General features: G+C 56.1%; 2 protein-coding genes across 2 annotated transcripts in view; one reads left to right on the forward strand and one right to left on the reverse strand.

Moving 5' to 3' along the window:
- The window catches only part of GRIK5 (glutamate ionotropic receptor kainate type subunit 5), a 47,438-nt gene extending 42,388 nt beyond the window's left edge, over positions 1-5,050 (reverse strand). The window contains exons 1-4 of the mRNA XM_065899158.1: positions 4,972-5,050; positions 4,501-4,665; positions 2,073-2,170; positions 1,810-1,975 (exon numbers count right to left, since the gene is read on the reverse strand). Of these exons, the coding sequence (XP_065755230.1) occupies positions 1,810-1,975; positions 2,073-2,170; positions 4,501-4,665; positions 4,972-5,050 (508 nt within the window). The remainder of the gene's footprint in view (positions 1-1,809; positions 1,976-2,072; positions 2,171-4,500; positions 4,666-4,971) is intronic.
- A 10,195-nt stretch (positions 5,051-15,245) lies between these two features.
- Positions 15,246-20,690, forward strand: ZNF574 (zinc finger protein 574). Its single transcript, XM_065899111.1, has 2 exons — positions 15,246-15,382; positions 17,733-20,690. Exon 2 carries the CDS (start codon positions 17,753-17,755, stop codon positions 20,438-20,440), a length of 2,688 nt encoding a protein of 895 aa, XP_065755183.1. The 5' UTR covers positions 15,246-15,382; positions 17,733-17,752; the 3' UTR covers positions 20,441-20,690.
- Positions 20,691-23,089: the final 2,399 nt, after the last annotated feature.

The raw sequence follows: 23,089 nt of genomic DNA on the forward strand, positions 1-23,089 counted from the left end.
ATATCACCTCCTAGGTGAGGCCCACGCCAACCATTCTATTTCAAATTGCACCCCCTTACTCCAGCTCTCCCAATTCCCGTCATCCTCCTCTATTTGTCCACAGGACTCACTACTCCTTACCAGACCACGTCTTCTCTATGTCCACTGCCTGGCTCTTCTCATTAGGTTTGACAAGGGCCTGGCTCATGCACTGCCACATCCCTAATACCAAGAACAATGTCTGGGGACTTCGCTGGTGGATCAGTGGTTAAGAATCCACCTGCCAATGCAGGGGACAGGGGTTCGAGCCCTGGTCCAGGAAGATCTCACATGTCTCAGAGCAACAAAGCCCATGCGCCACAACTACTGAGCCTGCGCTCTAGAGCCTGCAAGCCACAACTACTAAAGCCCACGCGCCTACAGCCCGTGCTCCACGACAAGAGAAGCCACTGCAGTGAGAAGCCTGCACACTGCAACGAGTGACCCCCGTTGGCCGCAACTAGAGAAAGCCTGCGCGCAGCAACGAACACCCAACACAGCCAAAAATAAATAAATAAGTAAAAAATAAAAATAAATGTCTGGACCACGGCAGGTATGCAGTGAATACCTTTTGAAAGAGGAATCCCTCCTGGAGGTGACTGAGCACGGTCCTCTCTCTCTCCAGCGGCACCTACAAGCCCGTCAGCCTCCCAGACGTCTCCACTTGAATGTCTCAAAGACACCTCAAACACAGCATGTGCCCCTGAACTGACTGTCCCCTCCTCCTCGGGCAGGACCTGGTCACCTTCCATGACCCCACCCTCTCCCTTCCCTCACAACTCTCCTCAAATCCATTCTGGCCCCTCCGTCCCCATGCCACCACCTGAGCCCTAACCAGGACCATCCCTCCCCGCCTCTAGCTGCTCTCCATGCCACATCTCGTGTCATGGAGTCTCCAAGTCTACTCTCTGTGTTGCAGCCAAAGAACCCAAAGAGCTCTTCCTGCAACACACTCGTCCCTGCCCGGTGTGGGTACTTTCCATGGCCCCCATCGTCTTCAGGAAAAAACAAAAGGCCCTCAGTGATCATGCCCCGTTCCCGGGTCCTACTTCATTGCTCCCATGCTGGGAGCATCTCTGAACCTCCCAGGGCCTCGCCTCTGCCCTGCCCTGCCCTCTGCTTTGTACATACTCCCTCTCTTCTCTCCCACCTCACCTCCTCCCTACCTTGCAGGTCCATCTTAGAGGTCCCTTTCTCTGGGAGGCAGGCTCTGAACCTCCTAGACTAGGGTTGGATCACCCCTGCTTAACTCCTGAGAGCTCGCAACACTCCGCATCACAACTGCTCGACCACGGCGTCCCCCAGTGGCCCCAGAGCTCCGGGAAGCCAGGGACCACGCCTAGCGCTGTTCACTGCGAAATCACTGGGACCTAGCAGGGGCCCTGCTCCGAGCACGTGCTCAGTCACTATCTGCGGACTAAAGAGTCTCTTTGGGGGCAGGAGTGGGTGGGGAGGGGGTGGCCTGTGGAACCAGAGGTCTGGGTTCCTAAAGGGGAAGGGATGGTGGAGACTAGGAGAGCCTGTGTCTGGATTCCCCGGGCCCTAAAATCAGGGGGCATTCATGACTGTGGGAGACTAGATGTCTTGGGAAGGGGAGTTTGGGGAAATAGAAAACAAGGCATCCAGTTCTCCTCCCTCGTGGGACTTCCCTGGCAGTCCGGTTGTTAGGACTCTGCGCTCTCACTGCCAAGGACCTGGGTTCAATCCCCGGTCGGGGAAACTAGGATCCCACAGGCCGGGCGGCGCGTCCAAAAAAATAAAATAAAATAAAAAACAGTTCTCCTCCCTCACACTCGGCCTTGGCGCAGATGAGGCTGGCCGAGGGGTAGTTGAAGGACTTGAGGATCCGGGAGACCGCCAGGCTGACGTCCTCGTTACTGGGGTACAGGCTGACAGACGCGAAGCGAAGGTACTGAAGGCGGGGCATCTCCTCGGGACCCACCTTGACGTGGGGGATCTGAACAGAGAAGGACCTTTGCTTCCATCCTGCTCCCCCCTCCCCAGCCCTCGCCTCCAGGGACCGCCCCGCCGCCAACCCCGCGTTCCCACCTCACCTCCTTCTCCCCACAGATATGGCTCACGGTGGAGGCCGACGCAGGGCTGGAGGAGGGCCCCAGGACAGACACGACCCCCTTGGGCAGGATCTGACACACTGTGAGGGGTGGGAAGAGACCGCAGATTCAGGGACCCTCTTCCTCCTCTCTGTCCCCGCCCTCAGGGAACTGCCTTGGCCCAGGAGAGAACCCGACACTCCACATGGAGCTGCCTGACCCTCCTCCACCACCTGGGGACCCAGAAGCCCAGTCCCTGACCCAGCCCACCGCAGGAGACAAAAGGAGGGGGCACGAGACAGAGGGAGGCAGGGAGACATGGCAACAGAGGGCCGGCAGACCAAGAGAGAGACAAAGGAAGAAATGAAGAGGATACACCAAGGACCTCCTTCTGGCTGCAAATCTAGTGCCTGGTTTCTCAGCCTTTGTCTCTCTTAAGCTTTTGAACTAAGGTGCAACCTAAGGTGCATCCAACAACCCCTCTACCCTGAACCCACAGCCAAGGTCCCCTCTACACTCTACACCCCAAACACCATTCCTCTGCTGCATTTCCTCGCTCCTCTTTCTTCCATTTTCTTTCTCCTTAAACATGTGTGCATCTCAAGACTGGGAGGTGGACGGAAGCCTTGGTTTTTACCTGTCCAGTGCCCATCCCCACGGCAGAACCCTAACTTTTCCTGAGGTAATCACATGGTTCCCAGAATTGATTGGTACCTGACCCAGGATCAAAGAACCACATTGTGCTGGCCACAGGGATCGGTTCAGAGATGGGGACAGGCTCAAACTAGGCCACTGAGAGCCTTCCCCAGGTCCTCTGCTAAAATTATCACTGGGTTTGCTAAACTGGTGAGATGCAAAGTTTTGAGCAGTTGAGGCCATCTTGCCACCAGCTGGGGAGGGCCTTCCTGAAAATGAAGCCAATTTAGAGGAAAGTAGGACCCAGAGATGAAGACACAGACGTTCCTGGAACATCATTTGAGTGCCTGTATTAAGCCTTGCCTGAAACAATCCTGGGATATCATTTGGGTACCTGGATTCAACCAAGCCTGAAATTAATCTTTAGGCCTTTTAGTGACATGAGCTGATAAGTTCTCTTTTTTCCTTAAGGCAGCCTGAGCTGGGTTTCTGCCATCCAACTAAGAGCACCGTAACTAAACGTTTCATCTTCCTCCAAACTTATTCCTTCTGTGTCTTCCATGTTGGTGAGGGTCCCACCATTTACACACACCAAATACCTGGAAATGGTCCTCGCCTTCAATCTTCCTCCTAATGGCCAATTAGTCACCAAATCCTGTCTCTATTTGTCCCCAAATTTTCTCATATCTGTCCGCTTCTCTTCGACCCCTCCTCCCCTGTCCTACTTTAGGGCTGTCAACTCAGGCATGCACCAGTCTCCTCGCCAGCTACCCAAATCTAGCTTCCAGACTCCACTTTCACCAGCTCCCTGTTCCAAACCCATCAACGACTCCCCACTGCCTGTAGGTGAAGGTAGCGTCTTTCAACCTGACCTGTAGACCTCCTCGAGCTGGCCTGTCAATCTGCCCAGCCTCACCTCCCACTGCCGAGTCACACTCCAGTCCAGAAGTCTCTCACGATCCCCCCAAACACGTCCTGAGTCCAGGTGTTCAGGATGGGTGCAACCCCACATCGAGTTGCTTGGCTCCAAATACTCAGCCCTCCCCTCTGCCCCAGCTCCAGACTACAGGCACATGCCTGGAATACCATCTCCCTCCATACCCTCCAACCCGGCCTCTCATTGTGTTCTGTGCTACACCAGTCAAAAAAGTCCAGGAAACATTGGACCCCATTCTCCCTCTCAGTGATCTGAAACACACATGAACATAACAAAGGCTCTGATAAAGGCCTGCAGGAAAGAAATCTGTCTAAAACACCTTTGAAGGCAGCATCTCCCGAAGGTCTAATGTCCCCAGCACGTCTATTCAAGGGACATTTGCTCAGTCTGTGAGTATTCAACAGACTCATGCACCCCTACTATAGGGCTGGTTGTGTTCCACGGGGCATACCTCGAGCAACACCTCTCCCTCTATATCCTGCTCATCTTTCAGAGCTCAGCTTCAGTTCAGTCTTCTCCAGAACACCTTCGCTGTCCCTGCCCCTGAGGCACCCTGGCCTCGCTGCCTGGGCCCCTCATTACTTAGCTCTGGGGGCTAAGTGTCCCCAGCCAGCTGTGAAGCTTCTCTTTCAAACGAGGCCCTCAGCTCCTCCAGGGCAGCACAGGGGCTGATGCTCTCCCCACCGCCCCAGGCCCAGCAGCACCATCTCTGGGAAGAAGAGGGCAGTGCAGACAGGAAGGAAGGGGCAGATGGAACTAGAAGAGAACACGGCAAGCTGAGGCGGCCAGGGCCGAGGAACAGACGGAGGGCCACCAGCCTGCCCTGCCTCACCCCACGGCCCCTGTGGCCCTGCTCACTGGTGTCCGTGGTCTCGTACTGGCTGTCCCGCTGCAGCTCAAAGATGTCTACTTCCACGCGGGCCTTGGCTGGGACCTCGATGATCCCGTTGATCTGCTCCCGGGCCAGGGCCAGGGCCAGACGTTCACCGCGGCCACACACTGTCTGGTCGTCCAGGATGGCAGCTGAGGGGACACAGGAGTTGGGGACCATACTCCTGGGTCCTGAGGGAGGAAGGGCTGGGCTCCTGGATTCCTTGGCTCTGAGGGAGGCTGGAGGTGGGGTCAGGGCTCCAGACTCCCTGATCTGAGGTTGGAGAGAGCCGGGATCTGGACTCCTAGGTCCGGGGGAGGAAGGAGCCGGGGGCTGCTGGGCCGAGGCCCAGATCCCTGGGTCGTGAGGGGCTGGCAGGTCCAGAAAAGAGCCCCAGGGAGGGCTCCGGGAGGGTCTGTGAGGAGGCAGGGGCCAGCTGGGGCGCTGTAGGGCCTCACCCATGCGCAGTGATGAGAGCACCTGGCAGCTGGGGCTGGCAAAGGCGACAATCAGCAGCAGCAGCAGCTCAGCCGGCATCTTCCTCCTTCCTCATGGGGACGCAGCTGCCGCGGCCCCCACTCGCCACCTGCAGGGAGACCCCCAGCCCACGGGGAGATTGCTGATATGGGGGCCTCTAAGCCCCTCTGGGGACTGCTGGATGGGGTGGTGACCACAGAGCCTGGGACACTGTTGCTGAGCTCTGAAGGGCCCTGCCCTCATTAGAGCTGACGAGACTGAAGGCATCGCTGTAGGGGGAGCTGAGAATCAGAGGAGCGCTAGCAGGGACAAGCCCACAGCACGCAGGCACTGAGTGGGAGAAACACTGCTAGAGCCACCAAAATGGGAGGCAGGCATGAAAAGGATCTCAGGTAAGAGCGAATTCCAGGAACCATCTCCACCCCAGGAGGAGACCAGGAAGTGCCACCCCCCACCCAATTCCGCCCCTGTCTCTGGGCAGGCAGCTGTTACTAGGCAACAGAAACCGGCTGGAGAGGATGCAGTGGTTGCTAGGCAACCCCATCCCAGGCCTCACTTGCCACCTTCCTGACATCCCTGGTTCCCACAATCCCACAGGGAGAGAGGCCTGGACATCTGGGGTCTGGAGGGGAGAGTATCCAGGAGTTAGGAAACTTGGGAAGAGAAAGACACATGGAGGCACACAGATGGAGTCAGATGGTCAGACCCGAGGCACCTAAGGGACTAAAAAAGAAAAAAGGAAAAATGAAGGGTAAAGAGAGGGAAGGGGGGAAGCAGAGAGACAGAAGGAGGAAGAGAGGCCAGAGGTGGGAGGGATACCAAGAGACTCAGGAAAGGAGAAAGGGAAAATAGGCCAAAATATAAGGGAACAGAAAGCTGATATGAAGACAAGAGAATGGGGATAGCAATGGAGAGAAACAGAGGAGAGTTACAGGAAGATGAGGACAGGACTAGGAAAGAGAAAGAGGGAAGAGATAGGAAGACAGTGAGACACGGAGATGGAGAGAGAAAGGGCAGGGCAGGGAGAGGAAGAGCACAGGCAGGCAGAAGAGAGGGAAGTCAAGACACAGGAGGGACACAGAATAGAACAGGAAGACAGAATGGAGAGGCCACAAACCCACTGGAGATGCCACCAGAGACCTGGATGGGAAGACTGAGTAAGGCAAGGGGTGCACTGCCTGCAGAAGCGGGTGCCAAACTGTGCCCCCGCACCCCACACCAGGGAGCTGAAGACTAGGGGCAGACAGTGAGTCTCTGCTCCCCACACTGCTCCAAGTGCCCTGGGCTTCCGCAGCGTGACCACTGGGCAGGGATGAGTTTGGCCAGATGCATGGTGCCCCCTGGCCAAGGGCCATGCCCCCAAGGGAAGGGACACTTGGGTTTCCATGGGAGGGGGTTACTGAGAGGCCTAGAATGCTGTGAAGTGAGCCTGGGGGGACTCCCCGCACCCCACTCATGCCCACAGAAGGAGGGCTCAAGGTGGTGAGATGGTAGAATGAAACTTGCTAATGGAGACAGAGGCACAATGCAAAATTCAGATCATCCCTTGAAGCCAGAAAACCTAGGCCAGGGCCACAAGAGACCCCGCCCTCAGTCCCTGCTCTGCCACCGACTCCCAGGTGACCTCGAGCAGATCCCTCTCTCGCGCGGGACCTCTGGGAAAGACAGGCTGGGGATGGGAGGGCCTGCTGGACAGCCTGGGGCCTGTGGACTGTAATCGGCATCTAAGGTGAAGGCCTGTCAAGGGTGGAGGAGCAAGGGAAGCAGGGAGAAGCTGGAAGGAGAATTCACAGGGGGAGGGATGTGGAGGGCGGGGCTAGGAGAGAGGCTGGAGTGAGGGGGTCATCCTGAGACGCCAGGGGCTTCTGGGGGCAAATCAGGGAGCAGAGACTAGAGGATAGATAGAAAGACCGAGAATGAGACAGGAGCCAGAAGGGCAGGGACCCACAGGTGGCAGACACGAGTGGAAGCCGAAAGACACAGTCCAGGGACAGGGCTGGGGGCAGCAGATGGACACTGAGGTACAGGAAGGCACAGACAGAAAAACAGACAGACCAAAAGTAAGTAACTGGGGCTAAATGAGAGAGAAGGACACACACACATCACCTACAAGTGAGACACCAAAGGGGACAGAGACAAGACAGAGAGCGTGAGAGAGGAGGGGCAGGGAATCAGGCCCGAGTCTCACAGGCCCAGGTACTTAGGCAAAGCCAGACAAAGATGGAAACACAGCAGCTGAGTGAGCGGAAAGGGCCCTGCCAGGGTAGGAAGACAGACAAGTGGGCAAGTGAGAGATATCACAAAGGGGAGAGGGCAAATGAGGTGAGGCAAAACAACTAACAGGTACAGGAACCGTGGGGAGAAGAGAAATTGCAAAACTCTGAAAAGAAGGAGGGCTAGTCGGAAAGAGACAGAGAGAAAAGGTGTGTGAGCCACACAGTTTCTCTAGAGAAGAGGAAGGGGCAAGTGGGACAGACACAAGATAGAGACAGACTCCCAAACAAGGAGAGACGAGAAGTGAGAGTCAGGGAGGGAAACTGAGGGAGGAAGAGTGAGTGACCTGGAGGGACACAGGCAGGAGACAGGACAAGCACCCACCTAAGGGGGGCAGGTCCACACAGAGGTGCATCACTCAGAGCACCTTGGAAGGGGCGGTCATTCCCAGAGCCTGCAAGCCCCAAAGGGAGGGAAGGAATGGGAACCAAAGGCCTGGCAGGGGAACGGAGAAGTGGGAAGAGAGAATGCGGGTGGGGGGGAGCTCACCACAGAAAAGACAAAGTGGACCATGGAGGGGGGCAGTTGCTAAAGGAGTGAGGGATGGAGGAGACAGGACGAGGAGTGGATCCGGGGAAGAAAACAGAAAAGTAAGAGGAGGAAGACAGCCTCCGAGCCCAGAGTTAGAGACGCAGACAGGGGAGCAGAGGCACAGGCAAAGCAAACAGGGGACAGAGGGCAGTGGAGAGAGGGCTAGACCGGGCATGGGATCCTCCCAAAAGAGAGAGAGGAGAGACAGGGGAGTTTCAAGAGACAGAGGGAGGAGAGGGAGACGGAGATAGAGATCAGCAGAGACACACCGAGAAAGGGCTGGGCTAGCAGTAAGGAGAAACAAGTTGGACAGAGCCAGAGCGAGGCCCAAGAGACATATGAAATGGAGATTCCAAAATGGAAAGACATTTGCAGGCGATAGAGACCGGCTGGGATGGGACGCATGGCAGGCAGAGAGGATGAGGCTCAGAGGAAAGAAGAGAGACTGAAACAGAGTGAGAGAGCAGAGCCGGTCACCGCGGGGCCGAGGCTGGAGCAAGCAGGGGCGGAGACCAGCCAGGAGTCCCGGAGAGGGAGTGAGACCGCAAGTAAGAGCCAGCCAGCCCCTCAGGAGCCCAGCAGCTGGGGGCTGGGAGGCAAGATGAGCTCTGTACCCAGAAGAAGGGGTGAGGAAAGGCCAAGGGGAAGGAAGGCTGGGAGATGGAGGGCGCAGGGCAGGCCCTTGGTGGGGGAGGGTATCTGCCGTTCCGGGGAGCAGGGGAATGCGGGGCCCCCCACCAGGTCGCAGTGAGCCCAGCCTTCCAGGACCCAGGCCCGGCCCCAGCCCAACCCCCATCCTGCAGACACTCACGGATCCTGGTGGGACGGAGGGCTGGGCTCCCTCGAGGCCCGAGGAACGACAAGGAGGAGATGCTCTGACGCTGGGCGGTGTGGCTGGGGCGGGGGGAGAGGGCAGTCCACAGGGCCCCCTCCCCCACCTCCGGCAGTGGCCCCCAACTAACCCAAAATGGGGGTGCTCCCGGGGTGCAGGGAGGAAGGACAGGTGGAAGAGGAGAGGGCGGGCCGGGGAGGGGAGGAAGGGGAAAGGAGAAAATGGAGGAGGGAAGGGGAGAGAGGAGAGGGGGAAGGAGCAAATGGAGGGGAAGGAGGGAGGAAGGTGAAAACGAAAGGGAGGGGGCACAGGCAGAGCCGGGGGAGGGGGAAGCCGGCCCAGGCAAGGGCCCCCGCCCCCTCCCCTAGCCAGGCCGGCCTGGGGGGGCCACGGGGGGCGAGGACTGGGTGGAGACAAGGAAGCTGGCCATCGGGAGAAGTGGGGGAGGGGAGGGCTTGGTGGGGGGGAGGGGGCCACCCCTTCCCCCCTCCCCCCTGGAGCGCCGGCCCTGCCCTGGAAGAGGCTAGGGCCTGTGGACCTCAAGCCCTCAGCCCCCACGGGAAAGCATGCTGGGGGCGGGGAGAGGCAGAGGAGTGGAGGGCCTGGGGAGGACGGGGTGCTGGGAGACCCAAAGAGTGATGAGAGGACCGGAGAGGTGGAGAGATAGGGAGGAGGGAGAGGAGGAGGGAGGGGAGGATGGAGAGAAGCAGGTGGAAGAGGGAGAAGGAGGACGGCGCGGGGGGGGGGTGTGGGGGGGTGTCCCGGGGGCACCCAGCGCAGGGCCTCAGCAGGAGGGCCTGGTCATGGACCCCTGGTTCCCTGTGAGAAGCAGCCTCCGGCTCCGGGTCCCCAGCTGGGCCTGCCTTCCTGCTGCTGGTTGCCACCGCAGTCGCGGCCACCACCACCACTTCTCCTTCTCCCCTCCGAGGCCGCCGCCTGCCTGCCCGCCTGCCGCCCGCGCTGGGTCCTGGAGCGCAGGGGGGCGGGGGGGAGAGAGATGAGGGAGGGGGGGAGAGAGATGAGGGAGGGAGGGAGGGAGACGGGGAGGGAGGGAGACGGGGAGGAGGGTGGGCAGGAGAGAGGCAGGCAGTCAGAGAGAGAGAGAGAGAGAGAGAGAGAGAGAGAGATGGAGCGATGGGAGTCAGGGGAGGGGGAGCCCGTATTGGTCCGAGCTGGGGGGCCCCCGGAGAGGAGAATGCTGATGAGGGGAAGGCGCTGCATTGGACAGAGGGCCCACCCGCCGCCACCTCCTCCACCACACCATGCCACCACCCTGCCCAGGCAGCCCTTGGGCACAGGAGTCCACAGAGACACAGCTGAGAGGCAGGGAGACCTGGGGAGAAGGCCATGGAGCTGGGGGACAGGGCTACAGAGATGAAGAAAAATGCAGAGAAACAGCAAGACAGCCATCAAGAGCCACAGAGGTGGACCAAGGACAAGGACAGGGAAAAGCCCAGAGCAAAGAAAGGGTCATCTAGACCAGGGAGCAGACCACAGAGACAAGCTAAGGACCTCGGAGACAAGGGCAGCTCGTGGACTCAGAGAGCCCCCCATGAAGATGGGGACAGGGGGCAGCTCATGGACTCAGAGAGCCCCCAGGAAGATGGAGAGAGGCCCACAGGAACAGAAAGCACTCCTCAGGCATGGGGAGTGGTCCATGGTGACAGGAGAAGACCATGGACAGGAGGAGAGGACCACAGACATTGGAACAAGGATGCATATTACAGAGACAAGGAGGAGGGCCAAGAAAAGTGGGCGAGGGTCACGGAAATGGAGGGAGGCCCACAGACACCAGAAAACCCACAAAGGCAGAATGTGGACACAAAAGACCCACTGAGGCAGGAGCAGCCGGCCCATGGAGAAAAGGGAGAAGCCCCCAGAAATAGAAATAGCCCCCATGGAGGTGAAGGGATGGGTGGTGAGTATGAGAGTTCTCCATCATGCAGAAAGAAATCCTGGGGACCTGAGTGGGTGGGGAGAAGATTCACCCAAGCATAGTCAGTGGGAAAGGGCAGGGAGCTGGAGGGCAGAGCCAGCAGAAGTGGAAGACTCCCTCCCTCTTGGAGAGAGCTGAGCAGGGCAGGGGGATGGAAGAGAGAAGCAGAGATACAGATCTTGGAGTGGGGGTGGGTGGTGCATGGCTGGGTGGGGGGTGAAATTTGGGGGGAAGGAACATGACAGTTGGCGCTGAAGGCTGAGTCCATGACTCACCACCACCCCCAATGCTCGTGATGGGGAGGAGACACTGAGACACTCACGTGCAGCCCCCAGCACACGTGACCGCATGCCTCGAGCGCATACACTCTGCACGTGGCAACTCTCACATCGGCCTGGCATGGGAGGCCCCCTGCATCCCCCACATGCTTCTGACATATACATCTGACCCTGAAGGCCCACCGACTTTACATATACCTCCTTGCCCTACTTAAGGGGCCCCCAACACCCACCCTCAGCTCCAGCTCGCTCTGAAAGCGCAGACTCGCCCTGGCCTCTAGGCCTTTGCTTATGCAGGGACCCCAGCGTAGAATGCCTATCCTAGATTGAACCTGTCCCAGAAGTCCTAGTCCTGTGCCACCATCTCCAGAAAAACTGACGCAGGCCTCAGCTTACTCCTGTATCATCTGAAGTGAAGGGACCTCATCAATCCAGATAAATTGGGAAATACAAGCAGAAGGTCGCAGCAGAAAGGGGCCTGATAAATCAAGCCTGACCCTTCCATTTTCAAGTGGACAGGAGGGAGACTCTGCCCCAGGGCATGGAGCCTGTCAAAGGCTGAGTCTAGCTTCCAGGTTATCTGGTTCCTGCCCCTGGTGATTTCATCCTGAGGGAAAATCCAGATTACTAGCTTTAGCGCTCACTGGTTACCACCAACTTCTTTCCTTTACTTCTTGCATTCATCCATTTAGCATGCCACTCTGGACGTCCCACCTGTCAGGCAGTAGAGCCTGGGAGCCAAGAGTATAGACCTTGGAGTCAACTCCTGGGTTACAATCCTGGCTCTGTCTCTTCCTAATGATGGACAAGTTATTTAATTTCTCTGAGCCTCAGTTTCTTTGCAAAGTGAGAGCAATAGTTCCTCCCTCCCAGGGTTATTGAGAGGATTAAACTGGATGATGCATGGAAAGCACTGAGCATAATACTTAGCAAGTCATAACACACTCAAGACACATTAGCTATTATTACTAGGCTCCTTGAGATCCTAATAAAAATAACCCTTGGGCTTCCCTGGTGGCGCAGTGGTTGAGAGTCCACCTGCCGATGCAGGGGACGTGGGTTTGTGCCCCGATCTGGGAAGATCCCACATGCCGTGGAGCGGCTGGGCCCGTGAGCCATGGCCGCTGAGCCTGTATGTCCGGAGCCTGTGCTCTGCAACGGGAGAGGCCACAAAAAAAAAAAAAAAAAAAAAAACTCTTACATAGATTAAAAAAATTTTTTTTAATTAAAAAAATCTTACTGAAGTATAGTTGATTTACGTGATTCAGTTATACATATATATTCTTTTTCATTATGGTTTATCACAGGATATTGAGTATAGTTCCCTGTGCTATACGGTAGCACTTCGTTGTTGTTGTTTTGCACTTTGTTGTTTAATCCATCATACATATAATAGTTTTCATCTGCTAATCCCAAACTCTCAATCCTTCCCTCCCCCACCTCACCTCCTTGGCAACCACAAGTCTGTTGTCTATACCAGTGAGTCTGTTTGTTTCGTAGGTATCTTCATTTGTGTCGTATTTTAGATTCCACATATAAGTGATATCATATGGTATTTGGCTTTCTCTTTCTGACTTACTTCACGTAGTACGATAATCTCAAGGTCCATCCGTGTTGCTGCACATGGCATTATTTCATTCTTCTTTATGGCTGAGTACTATTCCATTGTGCATATGAACCACATCTTCTGTATTCATTCATCATTTGATGGACATTTAGGTTGTTTCCATGTCTTGGTTACTGTACATAGTGTTGCTATGAACATAGGGGTGCGTGTATATTCCCAAATTATAGTTTTGTCTGGATATATGCCCAGGAGTGGGATTGCTGGATCATAAAGCAACTCTAGTTTTAGTTTTTTTTTTTGAGGAACCTCCATACTGTTTTCCATAGTGGCTACACCAATTTACATTCCCACCAACAGTGTAGGAGGGTTCCCTTTTCTCCGCACCCTCTCCAGCACTTAACTCTTACATAGCTTTTACTCTGTGCCTCACAACCACACAAGACAGGGGCTATTATCCTGCAAGTGAGGAAGCTGAGGCACAGAGGAGTTGACTTGCCCAAGACAACCGCTAAGAAGTGGCAGGGCCAGGATTCCAATCCAGGCAGCCTGGTTTAATTACATGGGTCTGGAGTTAGAGTATAATCTAGTAGAAAGTTAGGATACCCAGTTAGAATCCAATCGAAGCATATAGCAAGAGTGGCTGAAGAGTCAGACCTAGGTCTGACTCAGTGTTTGGGGTCCCCTCGGAGCTTTTTGGCCTTAGGAAAGTAAATGACCAATTCCTCTAGACTCAGTTTACTCATCTGAGAAATGGGGGGGGTGGCGGTTAGAACAAGTGAATCTCTTGCAGCTCCTGTCCTTGGGAAGTAGCACTGGAAACATAACAGTGCTGGGGCAACTTGCTCCCAAGGCTCTAAGGGCCAGAAGGGGACGCTGAGTAGGAATGGCCAGAGCTCCTTGAACATATAGGTACTCCAGCTTCCCTGAGCTTTGGGGGCATCAGCCTGGAAGGGGGGCACCCTAGAAGAAAGGAGAATATAATCCAGACATTACAGGGTCACTTTCTTCAGGTTCTCACCCTGGTTGTCCTTCAGGTCATCTACCCCCTACATTCCCTGTTTATTCAAAGGAAACTGCGTGAGCTGTCTGAGGACTGGGCACTGTCACACCCACTGGCTCAGCCCTGGGGTTGGGATTGGCCTGAGACCTTAGTGACACTTGGGTAAGGGAGGTGGGGCAGGGACTAGGTTTCCCAATAGGCAGGGATTCAGACCTCTGCCCTTGGCTAGAGAAAGCCTGTGGGTACCATGGCAGGGAGAGAAGGGGCCCTCGAGATCCCCATTGCAACTTCCTCTGTCCTGTCTGTCCTGGCTCTGAAAGCCTTGATAATAAAGAGACACTGTCCTGGACTTGGTTTCCTTTGAGATTCTCTTGGACCAGGGCCTGGGTTGAGGGGAGCTTGGGGAAAAATGATGATCCATCTGGATACTTTCCATCAGTAGTTTACTGGCTAGCTCCTTCCTGTCATTCCTCAGTGACCTCAGAGAGAGGCCCACCCAAGTTCATTCCACACCCTCTGCCTACCTGCTGTATTTTCTTTACAACACTGTCACTGGCTGTCTACATTTATTTTTGTACCTGGTATTTTCTACCCTCACTAAAATGTAAACTCCACGAGGGCACAGACTTTTCTTGTTCCTTCTCTACCCCTACAAAGATTAACCTTGACCTGGCATATTGTAGCCGGTTATTAAATAATCACGAATAGAAAACAAAACAAATGAAACTGCCCGTCCCCGATTTTATGTTTTCTCCTCCATTTCCCATTTCCTCCCTTATGCTTCAGGTTTTCATTGTTCCCTCAGATTCCTCCTCTCCTTGTTTTTCCTCCGACATTTCTTCTCCCCCTCCCTCAAGAGTCCCTCGGTTTTTCTTCCCTTCCTTCTTGCTGCCTTTATTCCTCTTTTTTAAAAATTTAATTAATTATTTTTGGCTATGTTGGTTTTCTTGTTGTTGTTGCCGCTCCCAGGCTTTCTCTAGTTGCAGCGAGCGGGGGCTACTCTCCGTTGCGGTGCCCGGGCTTCTCACTGCAGTGGCTTCCCTTGTTGTAGAGCACAGGCTCTAGGCGGCCGGGCTTCAGTAGTTGTGGCTCACGGGCTACAGCAGTGGTGGCTCACGGGCTCTAGAGCGCAGGCTCGGTAGTTGTGGCGCATGGGTTTAGTTGCTCGGCGGCAATGCGGGACGTTCCCCGTCCAGGCCTCGTACCTGTGTCCCCTGCATTGGCCGGCAGATTCTTAACCACTGCGCCACCAGGGAAGTCCCTATTCCCTTCTTTCTAATGAAGTGAGTCTGGAGCCTTGATTTCCCCTCTTTCTCTCCCTGCAATTGGTGCTATAGTTTCCCGTCTCCCCTTCGCGTTGACTGTGCTTCACTCTCCCCTTTCTTTCCTCTGGGATTCCTGCGCCTCGAGTCCCCCCGCCTCCGCCCTCCGAGTATCGGGTGCCTCAATTTCCCCCACTTTACCCCTCGACCCCGAGGCACCTCCCGACCGGCAACCCCAACATGGCGCCCGAAGCAGCGCTCCGCCGTCTGACGTCACCGCGCTGTCCTCCCCTCTAGAGCCTTCAAACGGAATCGCTGAGGAGGTGGAGGAGGAAGATCCTTCAGGGGGCGTAAGGGGGCGGGCACCATCAACCCGGGGGCCGGCCGGTGAGAGAACGTCGCTGGAGGATTGGTTGGGCGCTGCGGGGGATCCAAACGTCACATATTATTGGCCCAGGGCTCGGAGACGTGAGCGTCGATTGGCAGAACGGCAGGGGCCAGACGGGCGATGATTGGGCTCATTCGCCATCGGCACGGCGGCCGACGAGGAAGGTGGGAGGGGCGTTCCTGAGGGTGATTGGGGGCGAGAGCGAGGCTGCGGAGCAGGCGAGAGGAGACGGCGGGAGCTAGAGAGGGCGTAGCGCTAGGGTGGCCGCGCGAGGGGAGCTGCTGCCCGGGCCCGGGCCCGGGGGGTGCGAGACGGCTGAGGCGGGTAAGTGCGGGCGGGCGTGTGAAGGGCCGGCCGGGCTCCCCACCCTCCCCCCGCGATCTCCACTCGTCACCTCGCCTGCGCACTGAGGGCCGGAGGGGGGCGCGCGCCGGGAGATGAGGGCGGAGCGGTACCAACGGCCCGCGGGGCGCGCGGGAAGCTGGGCGGGGGCCGGGCCTGGGTGTCGGGTGGGAAAGGGGCCAGAGTCCTGGGAAGGGCGAGGAGGGACGGGGCTTGGGCTGGGGGCTGGCAGGGACCTGGGTGGTAAGGGAGGCGTTAGAGCTGCCCCCGGGAGGGTCTCCAAGGCTCCTGGGAGTACGCGGCAAAGGGCTGGGCGCTGGGACAGTCCAGGACCGAAGGAGGGTGGACGGTTAGAGGGCATAGGGTGCCCAGGGGTTTAGGCCGTGAGAACAGAGGTGGTTAAGTTACCGTAAAGAGAAACTCTAGTTATTCCTGGAGAGTTAGGCCAGTGAGAGGGGTCTTGGTGTGAAAAGATATCAGGAAATGGATGTGCCTAGAGGGGAGATTTAGAGCTGAGGGAGAGGTCCCGGTGTGAAGAATGGGGTTACATTAATGTGAAGAGTTAAACCACTGTGGGGGGGGCGCGTTGGGTACCCTTGGAATGGGTTGAGAGGGGTCTCTGTGCAAAGAAGGGTTATGTTTTATGTTATGTGAAACTGGCGTCTGGGGATCCCTAGAATAACTTGAGGAGAAATGGTCTTTCTGAAAAGTACTAGGAATTAGGTCAAGGTGAAGAGTAGGAATTGGGGATCCCTGGAGGGGGTTAGGGTGGTGAGAGAGATCTGTGTGTTAAGCTGTGGAGGTCTGGGTAGCCACAGGGTAGTAGGATGGTCAGAGGGCCCTGGGTGTGAGGAAGAGGGGTCTGGCTATCTATCAGGGTTAGGGTGGTGGTTGGAGGGGTTTTGCCTAAGAGGGGGTTTCACGGTATTCTTAATGAGATTTGGACAGTGGGAGGGGTATGTGGGAAAGGAGTTTAAGCCATTATGAAGTATAGTCTGTATATCCTTGGATTGTAATAGGGTATTTGTGGGATCTTTTTGTGGAAAAGAGGAATTTTGATATGAAGAGAGGGTCTGAGCATCCCTGGAATGGGTTAGGGTGGGGTTGGGTCTTTTTGCAAATAAGAGGGGTTTAGGTTGATACGAAGAATGGTATCTGGGCATCCCTAGAATGGGTTGGGGTGGGGAGGAAAGGGGTCTTTTTGCAAAGAAGAAAAGGTTAGGCTCATAATGTGAGGTGGGGGGAGTCTGTCCCAAGAATGGGTTAGGGTGGGAGGGGTCTTTTTTGCAAAGAAGAATATGTGAAGAGAGGTTCTGGGAATCGCTGAATGGCCTAGGGTGGTTGTCTATAAAGAAGGAGGGTTTAAATCAGTATGAAGAGGGGGTCTGGGTACCCCAGAGAGAATTGTAGATGATGTCTCAGTGCACAGAAGAGGTAGGTGATTAATGTGAAGGGTGTCTGGGTGCCCTGGAAACATGAGTTAGGGTGGTGGGAAGGGTCTGAATGTGAAGAAAGGATTAGGCTTTTGTGAAGATGGGTTTGGGTGTCCTGGATAGGCCCTTAGGGTTGTGGGAGTGGGCCTTGATTTGTAGAGGGAGTTAAATAATTTGAAGAGGGGGATCTGGGGATCACGGGGAAGTGGTTAAGGTTTGGAAAAGGTCTGCGTGTGGAGATGGGTTAGGCCAATGTGAGAAAAGTTTATTGATGTGAGGACCTGGGCACCAAAGGGAGAAAGTTAGCGGGTGACAAGCTGTGTACAAAGGAGGAGGGTTGCACCATGAGAGGGTGCCGAAAGTGGCAGGGCCCTGGGGCAGTTTGAGTGGTCAGGGTGTAAAAAGAGATAGAGAACCTGGGGGTGGGAGCAGAGGAGGAGTGAAGCTCTGAACAGTGGGTGGTTTGGGCCTGTGTGAGGACTCTCCCCGGCAGTTGGGGGTAGGGATGGGGTAGTATGTTGGTAAGAAGAGTCAGTGGAAGGAAATCTGACTGGAGAGGGTCCTGTGTGATGGGTTGGGGCTTTGGGCCAGCTGTGAGGCATGAAAATGAGAGATTGGACAGGTTGCAAGGATCTGGTAGGTAGAGTTTAATGCTAGTTGATGCAGAGGTGAGATTTGGGCAGATTCACTGGGAACGGACTGCGGGGAAGGTTTTGTGCTTGGTGCTCTCGTGTGTTCAGGAGAGGAAGGATTGTTAGGGAGTGGAAATATGGAAGCAAGAAGTTAGGTGGGGAAACTGATCTAGGATTTTGGTAGGGAAATGATAAAGGGAAAGAATTTTCCCTGGGAAGGACTGAGGAAGCAGTGGCTTAGATACAATTTGTCCCCACTTCTCCCAGCCCAGGGTCTTGCCGCCGTCATGACTGAGGAGTCAGAGGAAACAGTCCTATACATTGAGCACCGCTATGTCTGCTCTGAGTGCAACCAGCTGTATGGATCCCTGGAGGAGGTGCTCATGCATCAGAACTCCCACGTGCCCCAGCAGCACTTTGAGCTGGTGGGTGTGGCCGACCCTGGAGTCACTGTGGCCACAGAGGCAGCTTCTGGCACGGGCCTCTATCAGACCCTAGTGCAGGAGAGCCAGTACCAGTGCCTGGAGTGTGGGCAGCTGCTGATGTCGCCCAGCCAGCTTCTGGAGCACCAGGAGCTACACCTGAAGATGATGGCGCCCCAGGAGGCAGCGCCAGCTGAGCCACCACCCAAGGCGCCCCCCCTGAGCGCCAGTACCATCCACTATGAGTGTGTGGATTGCAAGGCTCTCTTCGCCAGCCAGGAGCTCTGGCTGAACCACCGGCAGACGCACCTCAGGGCCACTCCCACCAAGCCTCCGGCTCCAGTTGTCCTGGGGTCCCCAGTTGTCCTGGGGTCCCCCGTGGGCCAGGCCCGCGTGGCTGTGGAGCACTCATACCGCAAGGCGGAAGAGGGTGGGGAAGGGGCAGCTGTCCCCTCTGCCGCTGCCACCACCGAGGTGGTGACTGAGGTGGAGCTGCTCCTCTACAAGTGTTCTGAGTGCTCGCAGCTCTTCCAGCTGCCAGGCGACTTCCTGGAGCATCAGGCCACCCACTTCCCGGCTCCCGCCCCAGAGTCTGAGGAGCCTGCCTTGCAGCAGGAGACTCTGACCCCATCACCTGCAGAGGTGCCTGTGTCTCAGCCTGACCCCCTGCCATCCTCTGACCACAGTTATGAGCTGCGCAACGGTGAAGCCATTGGACGCGATCGCCGGGGGCGCAGGGCACGGAGGAACAACAGTGGAGAGCCGGGCGGGGCAGCCACCCAGGAGCTCTTCTGCTCAGCCTGTGACCAGCTCTTTCTCTCACCTCACCAGCTGCAGCAGCACCTGCGGAGCCACCGGGAGGGTGTCTTTAAGTGCCCCCTGTGCAGTCGTGTCTTCCCCAGCCCTTCCAGTCTGGACCAGCACCTCGGAGACCACAGCAGCGAGTCTCATTTCCTGTGTGTGGACTGTGGCCTGGCCTTTGGCACAGAGGCCCTCCTCCTGGCCCACCGGCGAGCCCACACCCCAAATCCTCTGCATTCGTGTCCATGTGGAAAGACCTTTGTCAACCTCACCAAGTTCCTTTATCACCGGCGTACCCATGGGGTTGGGGGTGTCCCTCTGCCCACAACACCAGTCCCACCGGAGGAGCCTGTCATTGGCGTCCCTGAGCCAGCCCCAGCAGAGACTGGAGAGCCAGAGGCCCCGGAGCCCCCCGCTGCTGAGGAGAGCCCAGCAGGGCCTGCTGCCCCAGGCACCTACCGCTGCCTCCTGTGCAGCCGTGAATTTGGCAAGGCGTTGCAACTGACACGGCACCAGCGTTTTGTGCACCGGCTGGAACGGCGCCATAAGTGTAGCATCTGCGGCAAGATGTTCAAGAAGAAGTCTCACGTGCGTAACCACCTGCGCACACACACAGGTGAACGGCCCTTCCCCTGCCCAGACTGCTCCAAGCCTTTCAACTCACCCGCCAACCTGGCCCGCCACCGGCTCACACACACAGGGGAGCGGCCCTACCGGTGTGGGGACTGCGGCAAGGCTTTCACACAGAGCTCCACCCTGAGGCAGCACCGCCTGGTGCATGCCCAGCACTTCCCCTACCGCTGCCAGGAGTGCGGAGTGCGTTTTCACCGCCCCTACCGCCTGCTCATGCACCGCTACCACCACACTGGCGAGTACCCCTACAAGTGTCGCGAGTGCCCCCGCTCCTTCTTGCTGCGACGGCTGCTGGAGGTTCACCAGCTTGTGGCCCATGCCGGGCGCCAGCCCCACCGCTGCTCGTCCTGTGGTGCTGCCTTCCCTTCCTCGCTGCGGCTGCATGAGCACCGCTGTGCAGCTGCCGCTGCCCAGGCCCCGCGGCGCTTCGAGTGTGGCACCTGTGGCAAGAAAGTGGGCTCCGCTGCTCGGCTGCAGGCCCACGAGGCAGCCCACGCAGCTGCTGGGCCTGGGGAGGTCCTGGCTAAGGAGCCTCCGGCCCCTCGGGCCCCACGGGCTGCTCGCACACCAGTGGCCTCCCCAACGACCCTTGGAGGCATGGCACCTGCAGCCCCTGCGGCCCCTGCCCGACGCCGTGGCCTGGAGTGCAGCGAGTGCAAGAAGCTGTTCAGCACGGAAACGTCACTGCAGGTACACCGGCGCATCCACACAGGCGAGCGGCCATACCCGTGTCCAGACTGTGGCAAGGCCTTCCGTCAGAGTACCCACCTGAAGGACCACCGCCGCCTGCACACAGGTGAGCGGCCCTTCGCCTGTGAAGTGTGTGGTAAAGCCTTTGCCATCTCCATGCGCCTGGCAGAACATCGCCGCATTCACACGGGCGAGCGGCCCTACTCCTGCCCCGATTGTGGCAAGAGCTACCGCTCCTTCTCCAACCTATGGAAGCACCGCAAGACCCACCAGCAGCAGCATCAGGCAGCTGTGCGGCAGCAGCTGGCAGAGGCAGAGGCTGCGGTCGGCCTGGCTGTGATGGAGACTGCAGTGGAAGCCCTGCCCCTGGTGGAGGCCATTGAGATCTACCCTCTGGCTGAGGCTGAGGGGGTCCAGATCAGTGGCTGACCCTGCCTCATGTCCCTCTTCAGCACCACCATGCCCTCTTGCTGAAGAACTTTACCATCCCCTTAAGTCTCTGTACATACTGTGCCCCTTTTCCCCCTCTCAACTGCCATGTAAGTTCTGTAACTGGATTTATTCTTTCTTCTGAGGGGGGTGCTCTAGGGTCCTTGACGTGCATAAAGGTGCCCCCGCCCACACACACACCTGTTGGCCCCAAGGTGAAATGGTCAATAAAGACTGAGTTGGACATTTATGTGCTTTTGTATGGCCTGGCCGTGTGGGGTGGTGGAATTTGGGAGCTGTGAGCCCCAGGTTCTTGGGTCTGACTTTTCATGGCTGCATTCCCAGTGCCTAGAACAGGGCCTGGCAAGTAGTGGAGCTCAGTAAACGGAAACTAAGGAGGACCTAGAGTCCATGGGCATGGCTTTCAGGGAGCAGGGACTTCACTGTGGTAGTAGATGGGGCCAGCATGGTTCTCTTGCCACTAGAGGTCCCCACAGCCCCGTAGAAAAGCCTGAAGCTGTTTCTGCTGGTGGCAGGAACATTTAGGAAAATCTTTAGGTTCTCACCACCCCTGTCCCCTTCTCTCTGGCCTGACGTGAGCCGTCTCCTCCAAGGCCATCTGATTTTCTCACTATGCATCCCTGAAGGCGAATGCAGGTCTCGGAAGGGCACGATCTCCGGGGCAGTAGAGGAGGTGGCTTCTGGGACAAGATCCAGCTGTGGGATTGGAGAAGATTCTGAGTAACAGCCTCTGGGGGTAGGAAGCCTCACAAGGGGAGGTGCTCTGACACCCACCTGGAGTTGGCCTCTGGCTCAGCCCACGGATGTTGGTTGTGGGGAGAGGGGTGGTTGGGGTAGTTGACTGATGTTTGAATGCCCAATTTGTCTCAAGTATTTTCCTACATTTTTGGGAATGATCTTCACACTGATCCCGTGAAGAGAACGTTTCGTAGGAAAGGAATCTGAAGTCAAAAGCGGTGAAGTGACTTGCCCAAGGTCATTCAAACCAGATAGGGCAGAGCTTGAATTTCAGTGTAGTTTGATTTGGTTTAATCACCTGTACGCATCCCTCTACACTCTTCTGCCTTCTCCATACTTGGGGGAGGGCAGTGGAGAGAGGAGATGGTGAATGTGTGCCTGGTGGAAATGCTCGGCTCCTATGCTAGTCTTTTCTCTTAAGAGCCACACTCCAAGAAAAATAACCCCCCCGCAAGGTTACTGTAGTCTTTTTGTTAGAATTCTTATCGGAACCCTAGTAAATGAGAGGTAAAGGGAAGCTGTTTGCATTGAAACGAGGGGAAAGGGAGGCCTGAGAGCTGCCCACTCAGCCTCTCCATTACTCTCGACTCCCTTCAGCAATCCTGTAGCCCTCTGTGGGCACTGGAGCTTATGCTTCTCTTCACTTTTAAAAAGGTAAAGCACTCAGCCTTTTGATATCTCGACAGCTCCTAATGAAGTAGAGCGCTTAATATGTTAAGCAGTTGTTTTCGACCAGAGTGTGTTGATCGTGGGCACCATCTTTCAGTAACCTCATACCCTGCAGAAAGGACTCGGGCCATCTTAGCCCAGCATGCCAGAGCCCCTTAATCCACAGGTGAAGATTCATTCTCAGACTGCCTCCTTTCAGGAAGAGCTGTAACACCTAAGCTGTTGCTTAGAACAATTGGAGGATTTATCTTTGCAAAACCAGATAAAAATCAGGCTGAATCAAGGGACAGGAATGGAGGAAAAAACCCTGAGGGTCAACCCTGGTTGACCCCAAGATAAAGATGCTTTCAGCAGAGAAGCAGCTGGGTGACAGTGGAGGGGATCACCCTTCCTCTATTGTGGTTCCTTTTTAGAGCCTTTAATGAAAACTTTAGACTCCCACCCTGAGAAAAGTGTGTGTGTGCAAACATGTTTATGAACAAGCCATTGTTCACCGTCACCCTACTGAAACTTCCGTGGTCCTCAGTTAGACCACTCTCCTAAAAAAGATCGCACTAATCAAACCCTTCTTGGATGCTGGGATTTGCATTGGACAGGCAAAGGTTCTTGAACTTTAATGTGTGTTAGGCAATTTCCCCAGAGATTTGGATCCAGCAAGCATGTCTTGGTGAGACCTAGGCATCTGTGTTTTGAACACAGCAATTCGGATGCAGGTGACTTGCAGACCCCACTAAAAAGAACCTTGCATTGCTTGGTTTTAGTTGGATGTGGAAGCTGCTTAAGCAGAACTGTCAAGGGGACAGAACAGTGGTCCTCTAGTGACAATATGTTCTTGACGATATGAGGCCCAAGTATGACTGTACAGGGGAGACCATGTAGAGCAGTTGAGCACGTTTACGAGGCTACAGGTGGATGCCTAGTTCAGCTCCAGAGTGCTCTCAGGTGTGGCATCTGTGCTTGTCACAGGCTGGCCTGGGTGCCAAAGACCTTTTGGGTCTGTATGGTTCTGACTGCACCCCCTACAGTCAGGGGGCTGGAACAAATGACCTTCCTCGGGGTACTACTCTGAACCTCCAGCCCAACATCCCACTGCCCCATCCCTACTGACTTGGCTTGAGAGTTGGAGAAGTAGTTTTTTTTTTTTTCTCTCTTGCCAAAACGGTGCTGTACTAATATATTTTCTCTTTCGAAATGATCAAACCCTCTCCTACTTGTTTCCTT

Source organism: Phocoena phocoena, chromosome 20 (genome assembly GCF_963924675.1).
Source record: "Phocoena phocoena chromosome 20, mPhoPho1.1, whole genome shotgun sequence".
Taxonomy (NCBI): Eukaryota; Metazoa; Chordata; class Mammalia; order Artiodactyla; family Phocoenidae; genus Phocoena; species Phocoena phocoena.

Bases quoted from the DNA above. Each gene is read 5' to 3' on its own strand.
- ZNF574 (XM_065899111.1), top strand. From the start codon at position 17,753: ATGACTGAGGAGTCAGAGGAAACAGTCCTATACATTGAGCACCGCTAT.